The 17,940-nt window shown below is 44.5% G+C and overlaps 1 protein-coding gene across 1 annotated transcript; it reads right to left on the bottom strand.

Moving 5' to 3' along the window:
• Positions 1 to 517: 517 nt before the first annotated feature.
• LOC138418333 (zinc finger protein 256-like) lies at positions 518 to 15,685 on the bottom strand. The gene is made up of 3 exons (XM_069549536.1): positions 15,396 to 15,685; positions 13,956 to 14,082; positions 518 to 5,352 (listed from the first exon to the last, which is right to left on the bottom strand). Exons 1-3 carry the CDS (start codon positions 15,429 to 15,431, stop codon positions 3,029 to 3,031), a joined length of 2,487 nt encoding a protein of 828 aa, XP_069405637.1. The 5' UTR covers positions 15,432 to 15,685; the 3' UTR covers positions 518 to 3,028.
• Positions 15,686 to 17,940: the final 2,255 nt, after the last annotated feature.

The following is a 17,940-nucleotide window of genomic DNA, read 5'->3' as shown; positions in this document are numbered from 1 at the left end:
GATTCCCAGGAGGGGAACCCATTCTGAGATACCAGCCCTCTGCAGCCTCTGCCTCCTTCAGGTGAGTGTGTCAGTGGCTTATCAGAAGCCCCATTTCTTTCTCAAATGCACTAGGTGCCAGTGGGGCACAGGGACTTTAGGGGAAATGAGGGGTACCTGGCCAGGCTAGTGGGGAGGTCCAGGGAGGTAGTGGGTACAGTCACGGGGCAGCAGATGGGTGCTCCAGCTCAATCTCCCACAGTTCATGGGTAAAGCCACATCTTATACCTGTTTTACAAGGGGAAACTGAGGCCCAGAGGTGGGGAATCATTTGCCTGTGAGTCATAATGATGTTTTGTGATCAGGATTCAAACCCAGGCTGCCTGAGCCAGGGCTTGGGGAGTTTGATTACTGCCTTATTTCCAGCCCAGCTGGGCTCTGAGATTCTTCATTCTGATGCCATTTTGTTCCCCTTCTTTTAGAGTTCTGCTCCAACCCAAACCCCATGATGACACATCAGGAAACCGGGCAAACACTATTAAGCAAGGGTTTGTGGTTTTATTAAATGCTTGGACTTTAGAAAGTGATGGAGAGTACATTAGTAACACAGATTAAAAGTGAATGATATACATGTCCATTACAGTGCGCATAGCATAAAAAAACTGAAAAAAATAGAACACATTATTCCATTATTAAAATACTCCATAAATTAAAAAGTCACAAAAGGAGTGAAATTCCAGTATGACTTGGCTGTTTCATTGTTCTTTTGTGAAAGGAAGAAAATAGCCAAAACTCATAGACAAGGTGACAAATATAAACATTCCACTAAAGATACAGAGACAGCAAATACATATCTGAAAAATGATCATGAATCCTTAGGGAAATGCAAACAAAACAACAGTGAGATAGTATGACAAACTTATCAAAAGGGTTAAAATTAAGAATAACTGATGAGAAGAAAAATAAAACTTTTAAAAATAAAGATAAACATATTCCTAATAAAAACACTAATATCCTGGAAGGTTATCCTCTACCCCATTTATGAAGAAAGATATATATATATGTACAATATATTAAAGTGACAATTTCCTAAAAAAAAAAAAAAAATGACCAAACGAAGTATTCACTAGGATACAAGAGGAAATGGACCTCTGAAATACTGCTAATAACAATGAAAAAAAACAAAAATTCCCAGGCAGTCCAGTGGTAAGGACTCCAGGTGTTCACTGCTTAGGGACCAGGTTCAATCCCTGATTGGGAAATTAAGATCCACAAGCCATACAGTGTGACCAAAAAAAGAAGAAAAGGTATAATTAGTTCAGATCAAAATTTGATGATTTGTTTAACACCCAACTATCTTATGATTCACACTTTGCACTCTGAGTTACTGAAGTAAAGATAAATAAAACATATATCCACATAAAGAATTATACACAAATGTTTTACCAGCTTTCTTTTTCAATAGGCAAAAATTAGAAAAACTCCAAATGTTCATAAACAAATGAATAGATAATAGTGGTATATTCAAAAACAAGAATATTTCTTAGAAAAAAAAGGTATGAGCTGCTCATACATTATTGATGATCCTTCAAGTATTTAGGCAACTTAAATAAAAGCAGGAGAGAGTAAATTCCCATCATATGAATTCTAGAAAATCCAAAAGTGATCTATTATCATGGAAAATAAATCAGTGGTTACATGGAGGGCTGTGAAGGGCAAGGAAAGAGAGTACAAAAGGTCATAAGATAAATATATAGTAACATACAGTCATTACCATGACTATGATGATGGTTTTACTTCCATACATATGTCAGAACTCAACAAATAGCTTTCGAAATGGTTCACGATTAAAAAACAACAACAGAAAACAAACCTCTATGTCCAACTTTCTGGAAAGTAGGTTTGGCAATCCTATATTCATTCCACTTTCTCAGGCCCTTTGTGGATCCCTTTTACCTCAAAGACAGCAAATAGAATGAGTAATGACTGACCTTCCACCTGAGCCAACAAGAATGTGGCCTGGGTCACAAATACATTTGTGGATGAGATTCTCCTTTTTTAAAATCTTTATTCTTTTTTACCTGCCTCGCTCTTAGTAGGACCTGGGGAAGAAACTCCCTCAGCACTGCTGACATCCCCTGTGAACAAGGGAAAATATTTATGCTGCTCCCAGAAGCAGTTATGTTGTCACAGCTGACTCCTCCTCAGGGTGAGCTAAGTCTCCTGAAACTCATCATAGCATCCAGGCCTGAAATGAGGACAAGAAAGCCCCGCAGTCTTTCACAGGAGGCCATGGGCACAAATGCAAATTTGGCAAAAACTAGTAAGCTAATTTCTGCCTCTGTATTGTCTCCTCTGAAGCACAGAAAGTTTGACACCTGCATGAAAGTTGCACACCTCTTCATGCTTCTAACAGCCCAATTCTGTTTATAAAACAGATATCAAGGTAAATGGAACGTCCAGGATTAAGGAGGACTTAAACAATCAAGTCTTTGTTATCATACAAACCAAAGCCATGGTAAGGCAGATCCGCCAGCAGTGGCTGGCAATTTTTAATTGGTGACTCGGAAGCTAGAAAAACTCACCACTAGTATCTTCAGACCAATATGTCCCTGAAAATAGTCATCCTTCTCTGCAAGGTGCCAGATGAACTCCTGATGTTCTCTGGGCCGATACTGCATCAGGCCCATGCACAAGCTGCTCAGAAAGGGAATGAAGACATCCCAAGGGTTTAGGCTAATCTTGATTTCCTCCAACAAATGAGAGAACAGAGTATGCTTCCCTGAGCATGCTGGGGTAGTGACTGATGCATACTGTGGAGACCTGCCAGGTTAGAGGTGAAATGGATACGGCGACAGATACTGGAAGTGATGTAAATCTATCAAGGGCAGATTAATGTGCAACACAGTTACATGTGCTTCCCACATAACTGAAATTATGATGAAGAATCTCTTTACTCTTGCTGTTTGGGTGTATGAGGCAATTAGTGTCTCACAGTTTGGTCCAGTGTCATTACATTGAACAATGAAACTATATATTTCTTATACATCTAAGGCCTTTTTCCACTGTGAATTCTCTGATGCTGAGAGAGGTTAGATTTCCGGCTAAAAGACTTCCCACATTTGAGGCAGTCATACGGCTTTTCTCCTGTGTGAACTCTCTGATGATAATGAAGGGTGGAACGAGAGGTGAAAGACTTCCCACATTCACTGCATTCATAAGGCCTTTCTCCTGTGTGAACTCTCCGGTGAATGATGAGGTGAATTCTTTGGGTAAAGGACTTCCCACAGTCACTACATTCATGAGGCCTTTCTCCTGTGTGAACTCTCCGATGTCGAACGAGTATCGAGCTATTGGTAAAAGATTTCCCACAGTCACTGCACTTATAAGGCCGCTCTCCAGTGTGAACTCTCTGATGATAGCCAAGGGCAGAGACAGAAGTAAAAGACTTCTCACATTCACTGCACTCATAAGGCCTTTCTCCAGTGTGAACTCTTCGGTGTTTAGAGAGGTACGAATTCTGGCTAAAGGATCTCCCACAATCCGTACACTCATAAGGCTTTTCTCCAGTGTGAACCCTCTGGTGTTGATTCAACTGGGAACTATCCCTAAAAGATTTCCCACATTCACGGCAGTCAAAAGGCCTTTCTCCTGTGTGAACTCTCTGATGACAACGGAGGGCAGAGTTAGAGGTGAAAGACTTCTCACATTCACTGCACTCATAAGGCCTATCTCCAATGTGAATTTTCTGATGATAACGAAGGGCAGAGCCAGAGGTAAAAGATTTTCCACATTCACTGCACTCATAAGGCCTCTCTCCTGTGTGAACTCTCTGGTGTATGTTGAGATGATTTCTTTGGGTAAAGGATTTTCCACACTCACTGCACTCATAAGGCCTTTCTCCTGTGTGAACTCTACGGTGTCGAATGAGTATTGGTCCATTGGTAAAGGATTTCCCACAGTCACTGCACTCATAAGGTTTTTCTCCTGTGTGAACTCTCTGATGATAACAGAGGGCAGAACCAGATGTAAAAGATTTCCCACATTCATTACATTCAAAAGGCCTTTCTCCAGTGTGAACTCTCTGGTGTTGAGACAGGTAAGATTTATGGCTAAAGGATTTCCCACATTCACTGCACTCATAAGGCCTTTCTCCTGTGTGAATTCTTCGATGTATAATGAGGTGATTTATTTGGGTAAAAGACTTCCCACAATCAATACACTCATATGGCCTTTCTCCGGTGTGAATTCTCTGATGATAACGCAGGCCAGAGCTAGAGGTAAAAGACTTCCCACATTCCCCACATTTATGAGTCTTTTCTCCAGTGTGAACTCTCTGATGATAATGGAGGGCAGAGCTAGAAGTAAAAGATTTCCCACATTCATTGCACTCGTAAGGCCTTTCTCCTGTATGAACCCTCCAGTGTTCAATTACATCAGATTTCCGTTTAAAGGACTTCCTGCACTCAGTGCATTTATAACTGATTTCTCCAGTGTGAACTGTCCGTTGTTGAATAAAGATGGAGCTCTGGCCAGAAGACTGTGCACAATGATAGCATACATGGCAATTTTCTCCATTGCTACTCCTCTGAGGATAAATGAGGACAAATTCTTGGCTAAAGGATTTCCCACATTTGCTGCACTTGTACTGCCTTGCCCCAGTATGAATTCTTCGATGTTGAATGAGGGCTGAGCTTCCTCTGAAAGATTTCCCACAGTCACCACACTCATAAAGCCTGTCACCAGTGTGGGCTTTCTGGTGCACAATAAATGAGGATTTATACTTGAACTTTTTCCCACATTTACTGCACACAAAACGTTGTCTTTCAGGGCAGGCACTGTGGTCCTGAACAAGTGTTTGTTTGGGGCCGAAGGCTTTCTTGCATTCTCCCCTGGTACAATGACTTTTCTTGCTTTGTAAAGTTTCCATGCAGCGGGTGACTGTATTTGGCTTCTCCCCAGTGTGACTGGCCTGTTGCTTCAGATGTTCTGAGGTGCTTCGGAAGTCATCCCCAACCTCCTTGCTGGTTAAAGGCTCTCCTGACACAAGGAAATTGGAGCTCTCCACAAATGAAGGCCTGTCCACATTGATTATGGGTGGTTTTTCTTGCTTGTGCTGCTCCTGGTGCTGCTGAAGGTCTGTACTGAAAGAAAATCCTTTTGCACATGCCTTGCACTTCAGTAATTTCTTGCTGTGTTGTGTTCCCTGCTGCTCAGCCAAATGGAAAATGCCTCTCAAGACTGGACCACACACTTCACAGGGGTGAGTCTTCTGAGAAGATGAAGCTTCCTTGGAAGTCCTGGCCTGTGACACTGCCACAGAAACACTCTGTGCAAAGGAAGTCTCAACTTTCTCCTCTCCACTCCAGAAGCCTGAATGGAAAGAAATGCTGATGAGGTACACATTCACGTTATCGGAAGGGGCAACTCTCTGCACAAATGTGCAAATGAAACGAAAAAAGATCTTGCATGTAGCAATGAAGACCGCATGCACCACAATTAAGACCCAGTATGGGGCTTCCCTGGTGGCTCACTAGTAAAGAATCCACCTGCCAATACAGGAGACACAGGTTTGATCCCTGGTCTGGGAAGACCCCACATGCTGCAGAGGAAGTAAGCCCATGTGTGCCACAACCGCTGAAGCCCATGCACCTAGAGCTCATACTCTACAATGAGAAGCCTTTGTGCTGCAATGAGAACAGCCCCCACTCACCACAACTAGAGAAAAAGACCACGCAGCAAGAAAGATCCACCACATCAAAAATAAATAGAAAAATCTTTTTCAAAAGCAGGGATAAAAAAAAACAAGCAGGGTAATCCTACTGTGTCAGATGAGATACTCTTTAAGTAAATAATTGTCATAAGAGACAAAGGAGGTCATTACGTAATGATAAAGCACTCAATTCATCAAGAGGATAAACATTACAAATACGTATGTACCCAATGTTGGAGCACCTAAATATATAAAGCCAATATTAACAAATCTGAAGGTAGAAATAGATAGCTGCAATAATATTAAGGGTTCAAGATCCCACTCTGGATTAGAAAACATTGGACTTGACTGTACTTAAGACCAAACAGACCTAATAGACATGTACAAAAGACACTATCCAATTATACCAGAATACACATTCTTCTCGAGTGCATGTATCATCCTCTAGGAGACATCACATGTTGGGTCAAAAATGAAATACCGGGGCCTCCTGGAATGAAAGTACAGAGTCCTAACCACTGGACTACTAGGGAATTCCCAAGAGTCAGTTTCTTAAAAGACATAAGGTCTTTAGTTAGATTATGAAGAGTGAAGACTCAAAGTCAGAAATAAAAGAGGAGACATCACAACTCATACTGCAGGAACACAATCAATCAGAAGAAATTACAATGAACAATTTTTCACCAACAAATTAGATAACCTCAAGAAATGAATAACATTCCTATAAACATAAAACCAACCAAAACTAAATCATGAAGAAATAGAAAATCTGAACAGATCTGTAACTGGTAAGGAGATGTAATCGCTAATAAAAAAAATCTCCCAACAAAGAAAAGTTCAGGACTAGACAGAATCACTGGGAAATCCACTTAATATTTAAAGACTTAACATTGATCCTTCTCAAAGTCTTCCAAAAACCTGAAACAGGAACATTTACAAGTTCATTTAATGAGAACAGCATTACTCTGCTATCAAAGCTATTTAAGCATAACACAAGAGAAGAAAATTATAGGACAATAGCCCTGATAAACAGATATAAAACTCTTCAACAAAATACTTGCAAATCAAATCCAACAGCACATTAAAAGGATCATACATCACAATCAAGGAGGATTTATCCCGGGAATGCTAAGATGGTTAAACATCATGTGCAACATCAAAAAATGTGACAAACACATTGTCAGAATGGAAGATAAAAACCACAATCATATCTGTACATGCTGAAAAAGCATTTGATAAAGTTCAATATCTTTTCAAGATAAAAACTCTCAACAAGTTAGATATAGAAGGAATGTACCTCAACACATCTGATATGCCTACAGCTAACTTCACACTCAGGGCTTCCCAGGTGGCCCCGGGGTAAAGAATCTGCCTGCCAAGCAGGAAACAGTTTTGATCCCTGAGTCAGGAAGATTCCCTGGAGAAGGAAATGGCAACCTACTCCAGTATTCTTACCTGGGAAATCTCATGGACAGAGGAGTCTGGCGGGCTACAGTCCATGGGGACACAAAAGAGTCAGACACAAATCAATGACTAAACAACAACAACAACGACATTATAGTCAACACTCAAAAGCTAAAAAGTTTTCCTCTAACATCAGGAACAAGATGAGGATGCCCATCACTTCTGTTTTTATTCAACACAGTACAGGAAGCCCCAGCCAGAGTAAGTAGGGAAGAAAAAGAAAGAAACGGCATTCAAACCAGAATTGATGTCACTGTTCAGGTGCTAAGTCACGTCCGACTCTGGGCCACCCCTGGGACTTCAACACACCAGGCTTCCCCATCCTTCACTATCTCCCCAAATTGGCCCAAACTCATGTCCAAAAAGTTGGTGATGACATCCAACCAGCTCATCTTCTGTTGCCCCGTTCTCCTCTTGCCCTCACTCTTCCCCAGCATCAGGGTCTTTTCCAGTGGGTTGGTTCTTTGCACCAGCGAGCCTAAGTACTGGAGCTTCAGCTTCAGCATCAGTCGTTCCAATGAACACTCAGGGTTGATTTCCTTTAGGACTAACTAGTTTGATTTCCTTGGAGTCCAACTGACTCTCAAGAGTCTTCTCCAGCACCACAGTTTGAAAGCATAAATTCTTCGGTGCTCAGCCTTCTCTATGGTCCAACTCTCACATCTATACACGACTACTGGAACAACCATAGCTTAGACTGTACGGACCTTTGTCAGCAAAGTGAGGTCTCTACTTTTTAATACACTGTCTAGGTTTGTCATAAAGCTCTTCTTCCAAGAAGCAAGTGTCTTTTCATTTCATGGCTGCAGTCACCATTTGCAGTGATTTTGGAGCCCAAGAAAACAAAGTCTGTCACTGTTTCCATTGTTTTCCCATCTATTTGCCATGAAGTGATAGACAGGACCAGATGCCATGATCTTAGCGCTCCGATTGCTGACTTTTAAGCCAGCTTTTTCATTGTCCTCTTTCACCTTCATCAAGACGTTCCTCTTCGCTTTCTGCCCTTAGGGTGATATTATCTGCATATCTGTTGTTGCTGATATTTCTGCTGGCAATCCTGATTCCAGCCAGTGATTCATCCAGCCTGCAATTTTGCATTAGATACTCTGCACATATGTTAAATAAAGAGAGTGACAGTATACAGCCTCATCATACTCCTTTCCCAATTTTGAACCAGTCTATTGTTGCAGGTCTGGTTCTAATTGTTGCTTTTTGACTTGAATACAGGTTTCCCAGGAGACAGGTAAGGTGGTCTGGTACTCCCATCTCTTTAAGAATTTCCCAGGCTTTGTTGTGATTCACATAGTCAAAGGCTTGAGCATAGTCAATGAATCAGAAGTAGATGTTTTTCTGGAATTCCCTTGCTTTCTCTATGATCCGATGAATGTTGGCAAGTTGAGCTCCGGTTCCTCTGCCTTTTCTAAATCCAACTTGTACATCTGTAAGTTCTCAGTTCACATACTGTTGAAGCCTAGCTTGAGGCATTTTGACCATTACCTTGCCAGCGTGTGAAATAAGCACAGTTGTACAGTAGTCTGAACATTCTCTGGCATTGTCCTTCTTTAGGATAGGAATAAAAAGTGACTTTTGCCAGCCCTGGGGCCATTGCGGAGCTTTCCAAAGTTGCTGGCATATTGAGTCCAGCACTTTACCAACATGAATAGAAGAAGCAAAAGTGTTTGTAGGTAGCACAGTCTTATATGTAGAAACTCCAAAATTCTACCATACTAAATGAATTCAGTAAAGTTGTAGGACAAAAAAACCCCCAATATACAAATCGGTTACAGTTGCATTTATATACACTAATATAAAAACTGCCTGAAAAGAAAATTAAGGAAACAACCTTAGGAATAAATTTAACCTAGGAGTTGAGAAATTTATATTCTGAAAATTATATGACAATGATGAAAGAAAGTGGAGAAGACATAAATAAATGAAAAGATATCCAGTGTTCTAGGATTCCAAGAATTAATATTGTTAATTTTACCAAGAGCAATTTACAGATAGAAAACAGTCTGTATCAAAATCCCAAAGACATTTCCGCAGAACAAACAATCCTAAAATTCATAGGGAACCACAAAAAGTTCCAAACAGCAAAAGCAATCTTGACAAAGAAGGACAAAGTGAGGCATCATATTTCCTGATTTCAAAGTAGTACAAAGCTACAGTAATTGACACATTATGGTACTGGCATAAAAAAAGACACATAGATCAATGGAACAGAACAGGGAGCCCCAACTCGAATGGTGGAAAGTGAAGTTAGCTTAAAACTCAACATTCAAAAAACTAAGATCATGGCATTTGGTCCCATCACTTCATGGCAAATCAAAGGGGAAAAAGTGGAAGTGGTGACAGGTTTTATTTTCTTGGGCTCCAAAATCACTGCAGATTGTGACTGCAGCCATGAAATTAAAAGACGCTTACTCCTTGGAAGACAAGTTATAACCAACCTGGATAGCATGTTGAAAAGCAGAGACATTACTTTGCCAACAGAGGTCCGACTAGGCTATGGTTTTCCCAGTGGCCATGTATGGATGTGAGAGTTGGACAGTGAAGAAGGCTGAATGCCAAAGTATTGATGCTTTTGAACTGTGGTGTTGGAGAAGACTCTTGAGAGTCCCTTGGACTGCAAGGAGATCCAACCAGTCCATTCTGAAGGACATCAGCCCTGGTATTTCTTTGGAGGGAATGATGGTGAAGCTGAAACTCCAGTACGTTGGCCACCTGATGCGAAGAGCTGACTCATTGGAAAAGACTCTGATGCTGGGAGGAATTGGAGGCAGGAGGAGAAGGGGACGACAGAGGATGAGATGGCTGGATGGCATCACTGACTCGATGGACGTGAGTCTGAGTGAGCTTATTCCCTGAATGGAAAGTTATAACAAACCTAGATAGCATATTAATTAAAAAGCAGAAACAAAGGCCTGTATCTTCAAAGCTACATTTTTTGCAGCAGTCATGGACGGATATGAGAGTTGGACCACAAAAAGGCTGCGTGCCAAAGAATTGATGCTTTGGAACTGTGATGCTGCAGAAGACTTGAGAGTCAGATGGACTGCAAGGAGAGGAAACTGGTCAATCCTAAAGGAAATCAACCCTGAATATTCATTGGGAGGACAAATGTCGAAGCTCCAATACTCTGGTCTCCTGATTCAAAGAGCTGACTCATTGGAAAAGATGCTGATGTTGGGAAAGGCTGAAGGCAGGAGGAAGAGGAGACAACAGAGGAGGAGACTGATGGGTGGTATCACAAACTCAATGGACAGGAGTTTGAGCAAACTCCCGGAGACAGTGGAGGACAGAGGAGCCTGGTGTGCTACAGTCCACTGGGTCGCAAAGAGTCAGACACAACTTAGTGACTGAACAACAATACAAGATGAAGCCAGGCATAACGTTCCCTAAGCCAAAGCCTAAGGGAGTCAAGCCCTAACCCTTTCCAATTCTGTGATGACTGAGAGAAGTGAGAAGCTGCAAAAAAAAAAAAAAAGAAAGTCTGATGCCAGCACAGGTTAGTTCATGAGCTTCAAGGAAAGAAACTGTCTCCATAACACAGAAGCACAAGGTGAAGCAGCAAATGCTGATGTAGAAGCTGTACCAAAGTTATCCAAAGGATCTAGGTAAGCTAATTAATGCACATAGCTACACTAAACAACAGATTGTTATAGTAGATGAAATAGTCTTATGCTGGAAGATGTCATCTAGGACTTTCACAGTGAGAGAGAAGTCAATGCCTGGCTTCAAAGGACACGCTAAACTCTCTCGTTAGGGGCTAATGCAGCTGGTGACTAGATGTTGAAGCCAATGCTCCTTTATCATGCTGGAAATCTTGGGCCCTTAAGCATTATGGTAGATTGACTCTTCATATATTCTATAAACGGGACAACAAAGCCTGGATGACAGCGCATATATTTATAACATGATTTACTGCATAATTTAAGACTACTGTTGAGACCTACTGCTCTGAACAAAAGATTGTTTTCAAAATGTTACTGTTCACTGAAAATGGACCCAGTCGCCCAAGAGCTCTGATGGAGATGTACAGTAATGTTGTTTTCATGCCTAGCACGACAACATCCATTCTGTAGCCCATGGATCAAGTAGACTAGACTGCCAGCCCTGAGAAATACATTTCATAAGGCTATAGACACCATAGATAATAACTCCTCTAATTGTTGTTGTTTAGTCGCGAAGTCACATCTGACTCTTTCGTGACGCTCGTGGACGGTAGCCTACCAGGCTCCTCTTTCCATGGGATTTCCCAGGCAAGAATACTAGAGTGGGTTGCCATTTCCCTTTCCGGGGATCTTCCCAATCCAGGGATCAAACCCATGTCTCCTACATTGGCACTTGGATTCTTTACCACGAGCACTTGGGAAGGCCTGATTCCTCAAATATATCCAGGTCAAGTAAATGGAAAACCTTCTGGAAAGGATTCCTCACTCTAGATGCCATTAAGAATATTTATGAATCATGGGAAAAGATCAAACTATCAACACTAACAGGATCTGGAGAAAAGCTGATTGAAGACCACTCTCATGGGTGACTTGGAAGGTTCAAGACTTCAGTGAAGGAAGGAACTGTAGACGTGGTGGAAAACGCAAGAGAACTAGAATTAGAATGGAGCTGGAAGAGGACTGAACTGCGGCAATCTCAGAACAAACTTTAACAGACGAGAAAAGAAAATGGCTTCTTGAGATGAAGGACACTGGTGAAAATGCTGTGAAGAATGTTGGAATGATAATAAAGGATTTAGAATATTACATACACTTAGTTGATAAAGCAGCCATAGGGTTTGAAAAGATTGATTCCAACCTTGAAACAATTTCTACTGTGTGTAAAATGCTATCAAACAGCATTCCATACTACAGAGAAATCATTCATGAAAGGAAGAGTCCATCCGTGCGAGACATTCCATCGTCTTATTTGAAAAAATTGCCATAGCCACCCCAGCCTTCAGCAACCTGATTAATCAGCACCTTGATCAGTCACAATTAAGGGAAGACCCTCCATGAGCAAAAAGATACAGCTCAGATGCCAGTTCACATTTTTCCAGCAATGAGGACTTCTTTTGAACGAAAGCCTAGTCGCTGTCATTTTATGTATGATGCTCTTGCACACTCAGGCCACTGCACAGCGCAAACGTAACACATTCCCTGGGGAACAAAACTCTGTCACTTGCTTTAGGGCCATCCTCCCTTCCTATTGTGGTGGTCTGGAAGCAAACCTGCGCTGTCTGTGAGGCAGGCCTTGCCTGCATCTGTATACCAACAAATGGACAGTCTGGTGTTTATACACAATGGAGTTACCACTCAGCCATAACAAAGCAAAGCATGCACTGATGGACCTGGAGGGCTTAACACAAAGTAAAATAAGCCAGAGAAAAACGAATACTGTATGACCGAATGAATGAAAGTCGCTCAGTCATGTCTGACTCTTTGTGAGCCCGTGGCCCACAGCCCACCAGACTCCTCTGTCCATGGGATTCTCCAGGCAAGAGTATTGGAGTGGGTAGCCATTTCCTTCTCCAGGGGATCTTTCCAACCCAGGGCTCCTGCATTGCAGACAGATTCTTTACCATCTGAGCCACCAGGGAAGCCCAAATACTGTATGGTATCACTTATATATGGAATCTTGAAAAAGAGAGTTGAAACCACAGAAACAAAGAATGGGGGCTCAGGTCTACAGAAAATGGTGGTTGGTTATAAGGTGAATAAGCTCTGGGGATCTAATATAGCATGGAGACTATAGTTAATAATGCTGTATTGTCCACTTCAAATGTGCTGAGAGTAGATCCAAGTGCTCTCACACATATGAAAAAGATAAATATATCAGGAAATGGATATGTTAATTAACTTTATTATCGTCCTCATTTCAGAATATGTGTGTATATACATAAAATCATCAGATTGTATACATTCTTTTTTTTGTTTTTTGGCTGTCTCAAAGGTCATACCACCTGTCATGAATGAGATGAAACCATAAGCATTCTCTGAGAACCCACAATTCATTTCACATCTTCACATCTATTCCAGTTATCCTCCCCCAGAGTTCACCACCTCAAGGTTTGTGGGATCTCAGTTCCCCAACCAGGAATTGAACCCAGGCCACAGCAATGAAAGAACTAATCCTAATAACAGGACCATCAGGGAAATCCCTGTACCCTTTAAATGTATATAGTACTGTCAATTATAACTCAATAAGAGAAAAGGAACAGAAGAGCTCTAAACGGTACAGACAGAACCATAAAGGATATCCTTGAAAAACAGCCCACGATCCCGGTTATGGCCGTGACAGCGCCTTCAACTCTTGGCGACAGAGGCATGAGGAAATGTGAGATAATGAAAGGGAACAAAACCAGGGACACAGGAGTGCCATGGGCCTGGATACACCACCTGGTCAGGGAACAGGGAAGGAAGATGCGATCCACTAGCCTCACTGCAAGACTGCTGACTTCAAATATATCCGTATGAGGGGTGAGTCCAGAAATCCCTATGCTTATTCAATTATTAGTATTGAAACTATATCAGTATCTCATTTAATTCTTACAATGACCCTGTAAAGGAAAACAGTAATATTAGTTCCCTCTTTTTGGAAATAATAACAATAATTGGGGCTACAAGGCGAGACAAGGGCAGTGCAAACAACCCAGCCCTACCTATCAAAACAACTAACCAGAAAGCCGAGGAAACAAACAGTGCCCAAGGTGCACGTGTTTGAACAGAGCACCCCTTGAGGAAAGGAGGGTGAGGCGAGATACAGAGCCTAGCCCAGGTCAGTCTGGGGAGGGTGGCAGTCTTACCCAGTGAGGATATAAGTGCATAGTTCTCCAGCATCACATCATGGTACAGGCGTCTCTGAGCTGCATCAAGGAGCTTCCATTCCTTCCAGCTAAAGGACAGGGCAATGTCCTCAAAGGTCACACCACCCTGTCATGAATGAGATAGCTGAAACCATAAACATTCTCTCTCTGAAAACTCACAATTCATCTCACACATCTATTCCAGTCATCCTCCCCCAGAGTTTGTCAACTCAGGGTCTGGTGCCAATGATGCCTGATCTCTCTTCACTGTTCCGTTAATCACTCTTGAGCCCTTAGCCACAAAAGGCAGTGCCCAGGAGGGATAAACTCCACCTAAACTCTAGGCCTGGCTTACAGGGCCCCATCCCTCCCACCAGGTAATTCCCCTGAGGACTCCCACATTGTGCATCTAAGACACAGCCAAACATGGTCTCGTTGTTACCCTTAAGTCCCCAGCACCAGGGCCTGTGGGCCCTCAACTCATACTTCCTCTTGATGTGCACATCAGCTGACCAAAACTCCTTCACATTTCAGACCCCACAGTTGCACTCCCGCAGCTCTCCCACCACCCTGCCCCACATCACAGGCATCTCTGTGGACTCACCTATGTACCTGGAACATGACATCCAGAGAGTGCTTACCAAAATCAAACATGATCTGGTATTATCCCAGATCTCTGAGGGATCCCATACCCAGGGAAGTACTGAATGCTGTTTTGAAGCACTGCCTACTTTCCCTCTGAACTTTGTTTCAGTATTAGCCACCCAGAACCAGAGAGGGGCTGAGACATCCTCTCCTGCTTTAGGTAGGTTCCATATGTGCCTTTTCAACCTTCAGGACCTGGGAGGAAAGGAAGGCAACCATGGCTGGGCTCAATGTATATCACGTCGCCTGTATCCCCAACCTGGCACTGGAACCTAGTGACGTCAACCAGCTAACCTCTGCGCTTCAGTCCTCAGTGCTGCCTCTTATCAGATCCTGAGACCTTAGACGACGACTCAACTTCCTGTGCCTTTCTCTGCCACCCCATTCCAGTACGTTCCTTCTCGGAGCGGGTTTTTGAAAACTTTTAAAGCCCTGACAGTGTTCCTTGTCCATCCAAATCTCTCCACGGTTCCCAAGTCCCTCAGAATAAAGGAACCACCTCTCTCTGCCAGGCCAGGCCTGATCTCACCGCACACTCTTGTTTACTGCACATATAAGATGGACCCAGGTTTCCCCATCCTCCTGCCTCAGTCCGACCTCCAAGCCTCTGCGCCTGGGGTCCCTCCGCCTGTCACTCTCCCACGAGCCGTCACACTGTCAGACACAGGGCCCCACCCGCGACCGCCCCACCGTCCTCGATCCCGCGGCTGCGGGCGCTTGAGCAGGAGCCTCGCGCTCGGAGCTTCAGTGTCTGGTGGGGTGAGGGCGGTGCAGGCCCGGAGAGCGAGCGTTTACCTGAGGCGGGTCCCCCAGCGCCGCCGCCGCCGCCATCGGACTCTGGCCGGAGCGGGTCCGGAAGCGGCTTGAGAACTCGGGCCCAGCAGGGCCTCTCCTGGGCCTAGCGCGGGTCACCCCGGGCGGCGTCGCAGAGTCTCAGATCTGCCTCTGTGCAGCGGGTACGGGCTCTCCTCTCGGGCCCTCCTGGTGCGATCACCTAGATCCCGACACAACGGTCTGCAGCCGGAAAGGACCCAACGGGCGCGAAAAAACCACCGCCACAACGAGGATGCCGGAAGTCCCTCCCCAAAGCGATACGCCGGCGCAGCAATCCCTCGCTCTGATTGGTGGTTGCCTCTTAATTGAAGCTTCTCGGCCTGCCCTCTTCTGGGTGTCTGCGCTCTGGGGCGCAGTGAACGGAGTTATTGTTCATCTGAAGCATTGGTTTTTGCAACCCCCTAAGGGACAGGGAGGCCTGGCGTGCTGCGATTCATGGGGTCGCAGAGTCGGACACGACTGAGCGACTGAACTGAATTGAACTGAACTGAACTGAGGGACCGTGGCATCCACTCCCAGGTGGCACAGTGGTAAACAATCGGCCAACTAGTGCAGGCTTCGATCCCTGGGTCAGGAAGATCCCCTGGAGACGGAAATGGCAACCCACTCGAGTTATTCTTGCCTGGGAAATCCCATGTACAGAGGGGCCTGGCGCGGACTACAGTCCAGGGAGTCGCGAAGAGTCGGAGGCGACTGAGCACGCACGTAAGCTAAAAGGACTAAGGAGGAACGCTGGACGGTGGTTCTTATACCTCAAAGGAGGGAGAGGCTTTGCTTGTTGGCGAAAAGATATTATTTCAGACTCCATGAAACAGCCAGCTCATGTGTGTGTGCTCATTCGCTTCAGTCGTGTCCGACTCTGCGACCCCGCGGACTGTAACCCGCCAGGCTCCTCTGTCCATGGCATTCTCCAGGCAAGGATACTGGACTGGGTAGCCATGCCCTTCTCCAGGGGATCTTCCTGATCCAGGGATTTAACTCTTGTCTCAGGGTTCAAACTACCTGCATTGGCAGGTGGATTCTTTACCACTAGCGCCACCACCTGGGAAGCACCAATATACAATATGATTTATCCTAGATAATGGAATCACTTAGTGGGTCCCTAGTTGGCTCCAGAGGCCAAATATGAGATTTTTGACTCAGAGGCTGAGTCCTGCTTTTTCACTTCAGAGACAGAATCCCAACTTGTGCATTCTGTTACCAGAGTGCACCAAAGTTATGGACACGGGTTTCTCTGACACAGAAGGACAGGGAAGCCTGGCATGCCGCAGCCCATAGAGTTGCCAAGAGTTGGACACAACTGAGCGACTGAACCAACCACCACCGGATGCATGAGTGGCGGATGGTGGGGTGCTACTGGGTAAGTTGGAGAGCCTGTGGATCCCCATGAACTGCGCTGCCTCCTTCAGAAGCCTCCAGGGGCAGATCTGCCAGGAACTCTGGGCAGGGCCTAACCTTTGGTGATTTTAGAGGGAGAAACAAGGATTCAGCGCAGAGGGTCCTTTGTGCCTCTACACAATGGGCAGACACATGCTAGGTGTCTCCTGCGACCCCTGTACCATCCCAGCCTCTCCAACTGACATTTTGGGTCTGGCACTCTCTGATGTACTGCTTCTCCTGTCTGAGATACAACCTTAGATCACAGGTGTCCCCGCAGACTTGATACATATCCCTCTTAAGGTAAAGAGCGAAGAGTGCATGCCCCAGGCCCCTGCCCTGTACACTCCCACCCCAGTTCTTATGAGACGCTGCCCCAACTAGGAGTGAGTAGTGGCCCTGAAGTCCAAATATCTGGAAAAGCAGCCAAACGTGGTGAGATCCACAGAGGGTAAAAGCAGTTGCAAATAGTCAACAGTTACAGAAAAGGAGAGATAGAGTTTTGGAGTTTGGCATAAGAAGCCCTTGCAAAGTAACCAGTGATTCAGATGGGGCAACTCAGAATAGCATGACCACTCGGATACCCTGATGCTAAAAAGGTGAGGCCAGTGAGGGTCTCCAGGGACGCCCCAGTGTGTTCAGGGACACGCCTCCCGTCTGGTCAGTAAGTTATGTCTTTGAGGCCTGCGAGCCTCCAGTCAGGTCACGGCGCCCCGAGCTGTTGCCTGCCTGGGCTTGTACAGTCCCCTCCTGCACATGTAGTTTTCCACCAAAAGACTGGGGGAACTTGGATAGAATGTTTCAGCTCCACGAGGACTTCTCTGGCAGTCCAGTGGCTTCACACTTCCAGGACAGTTAGGCCCTACTCTATGGCACAAGGAACTCTGCTCAATGTCCTGTGGCAGGCTGGACGGGAGGCGAGTTTGGGGGAGCGTGGGTACATGCATACCGTATGGCCGAGTCCCTTCACTGTTCACATGAAACTATCACAACAGGGTTAATCAGCTATACTCTACTCTAAAATAGAAAGTTCAAAAAAATAAAAGACTCTATGCTTCCATGGAGGGGGTGCAGGTTCCATCCCTGGTCAGGAAACTAAGATCCCACAGGCCACATGGCACAGCCAAAC

This window comes from Ovis canadensis, chromosome 14 (genome assembly GCF_042477335.2).
Source record: "Ovis canadensis isolate MfBH-ARS-UI-01 breed Bighorn chromosome 14, ARS-UI_OviCan_v2, whole genome shotgun sequence".
Taxonomy (NCBI): Eukaryota; Metazoa; Chordata; class Mammalia; order Artiodactyla; family Bovidae; genus Ovis; species Ovis canadensis.
The sequence above is the reverse complement of the archived record's forward strand: the minus strand, read 5'-3'. Positions and strand labels throughout refer to the sequence as shown.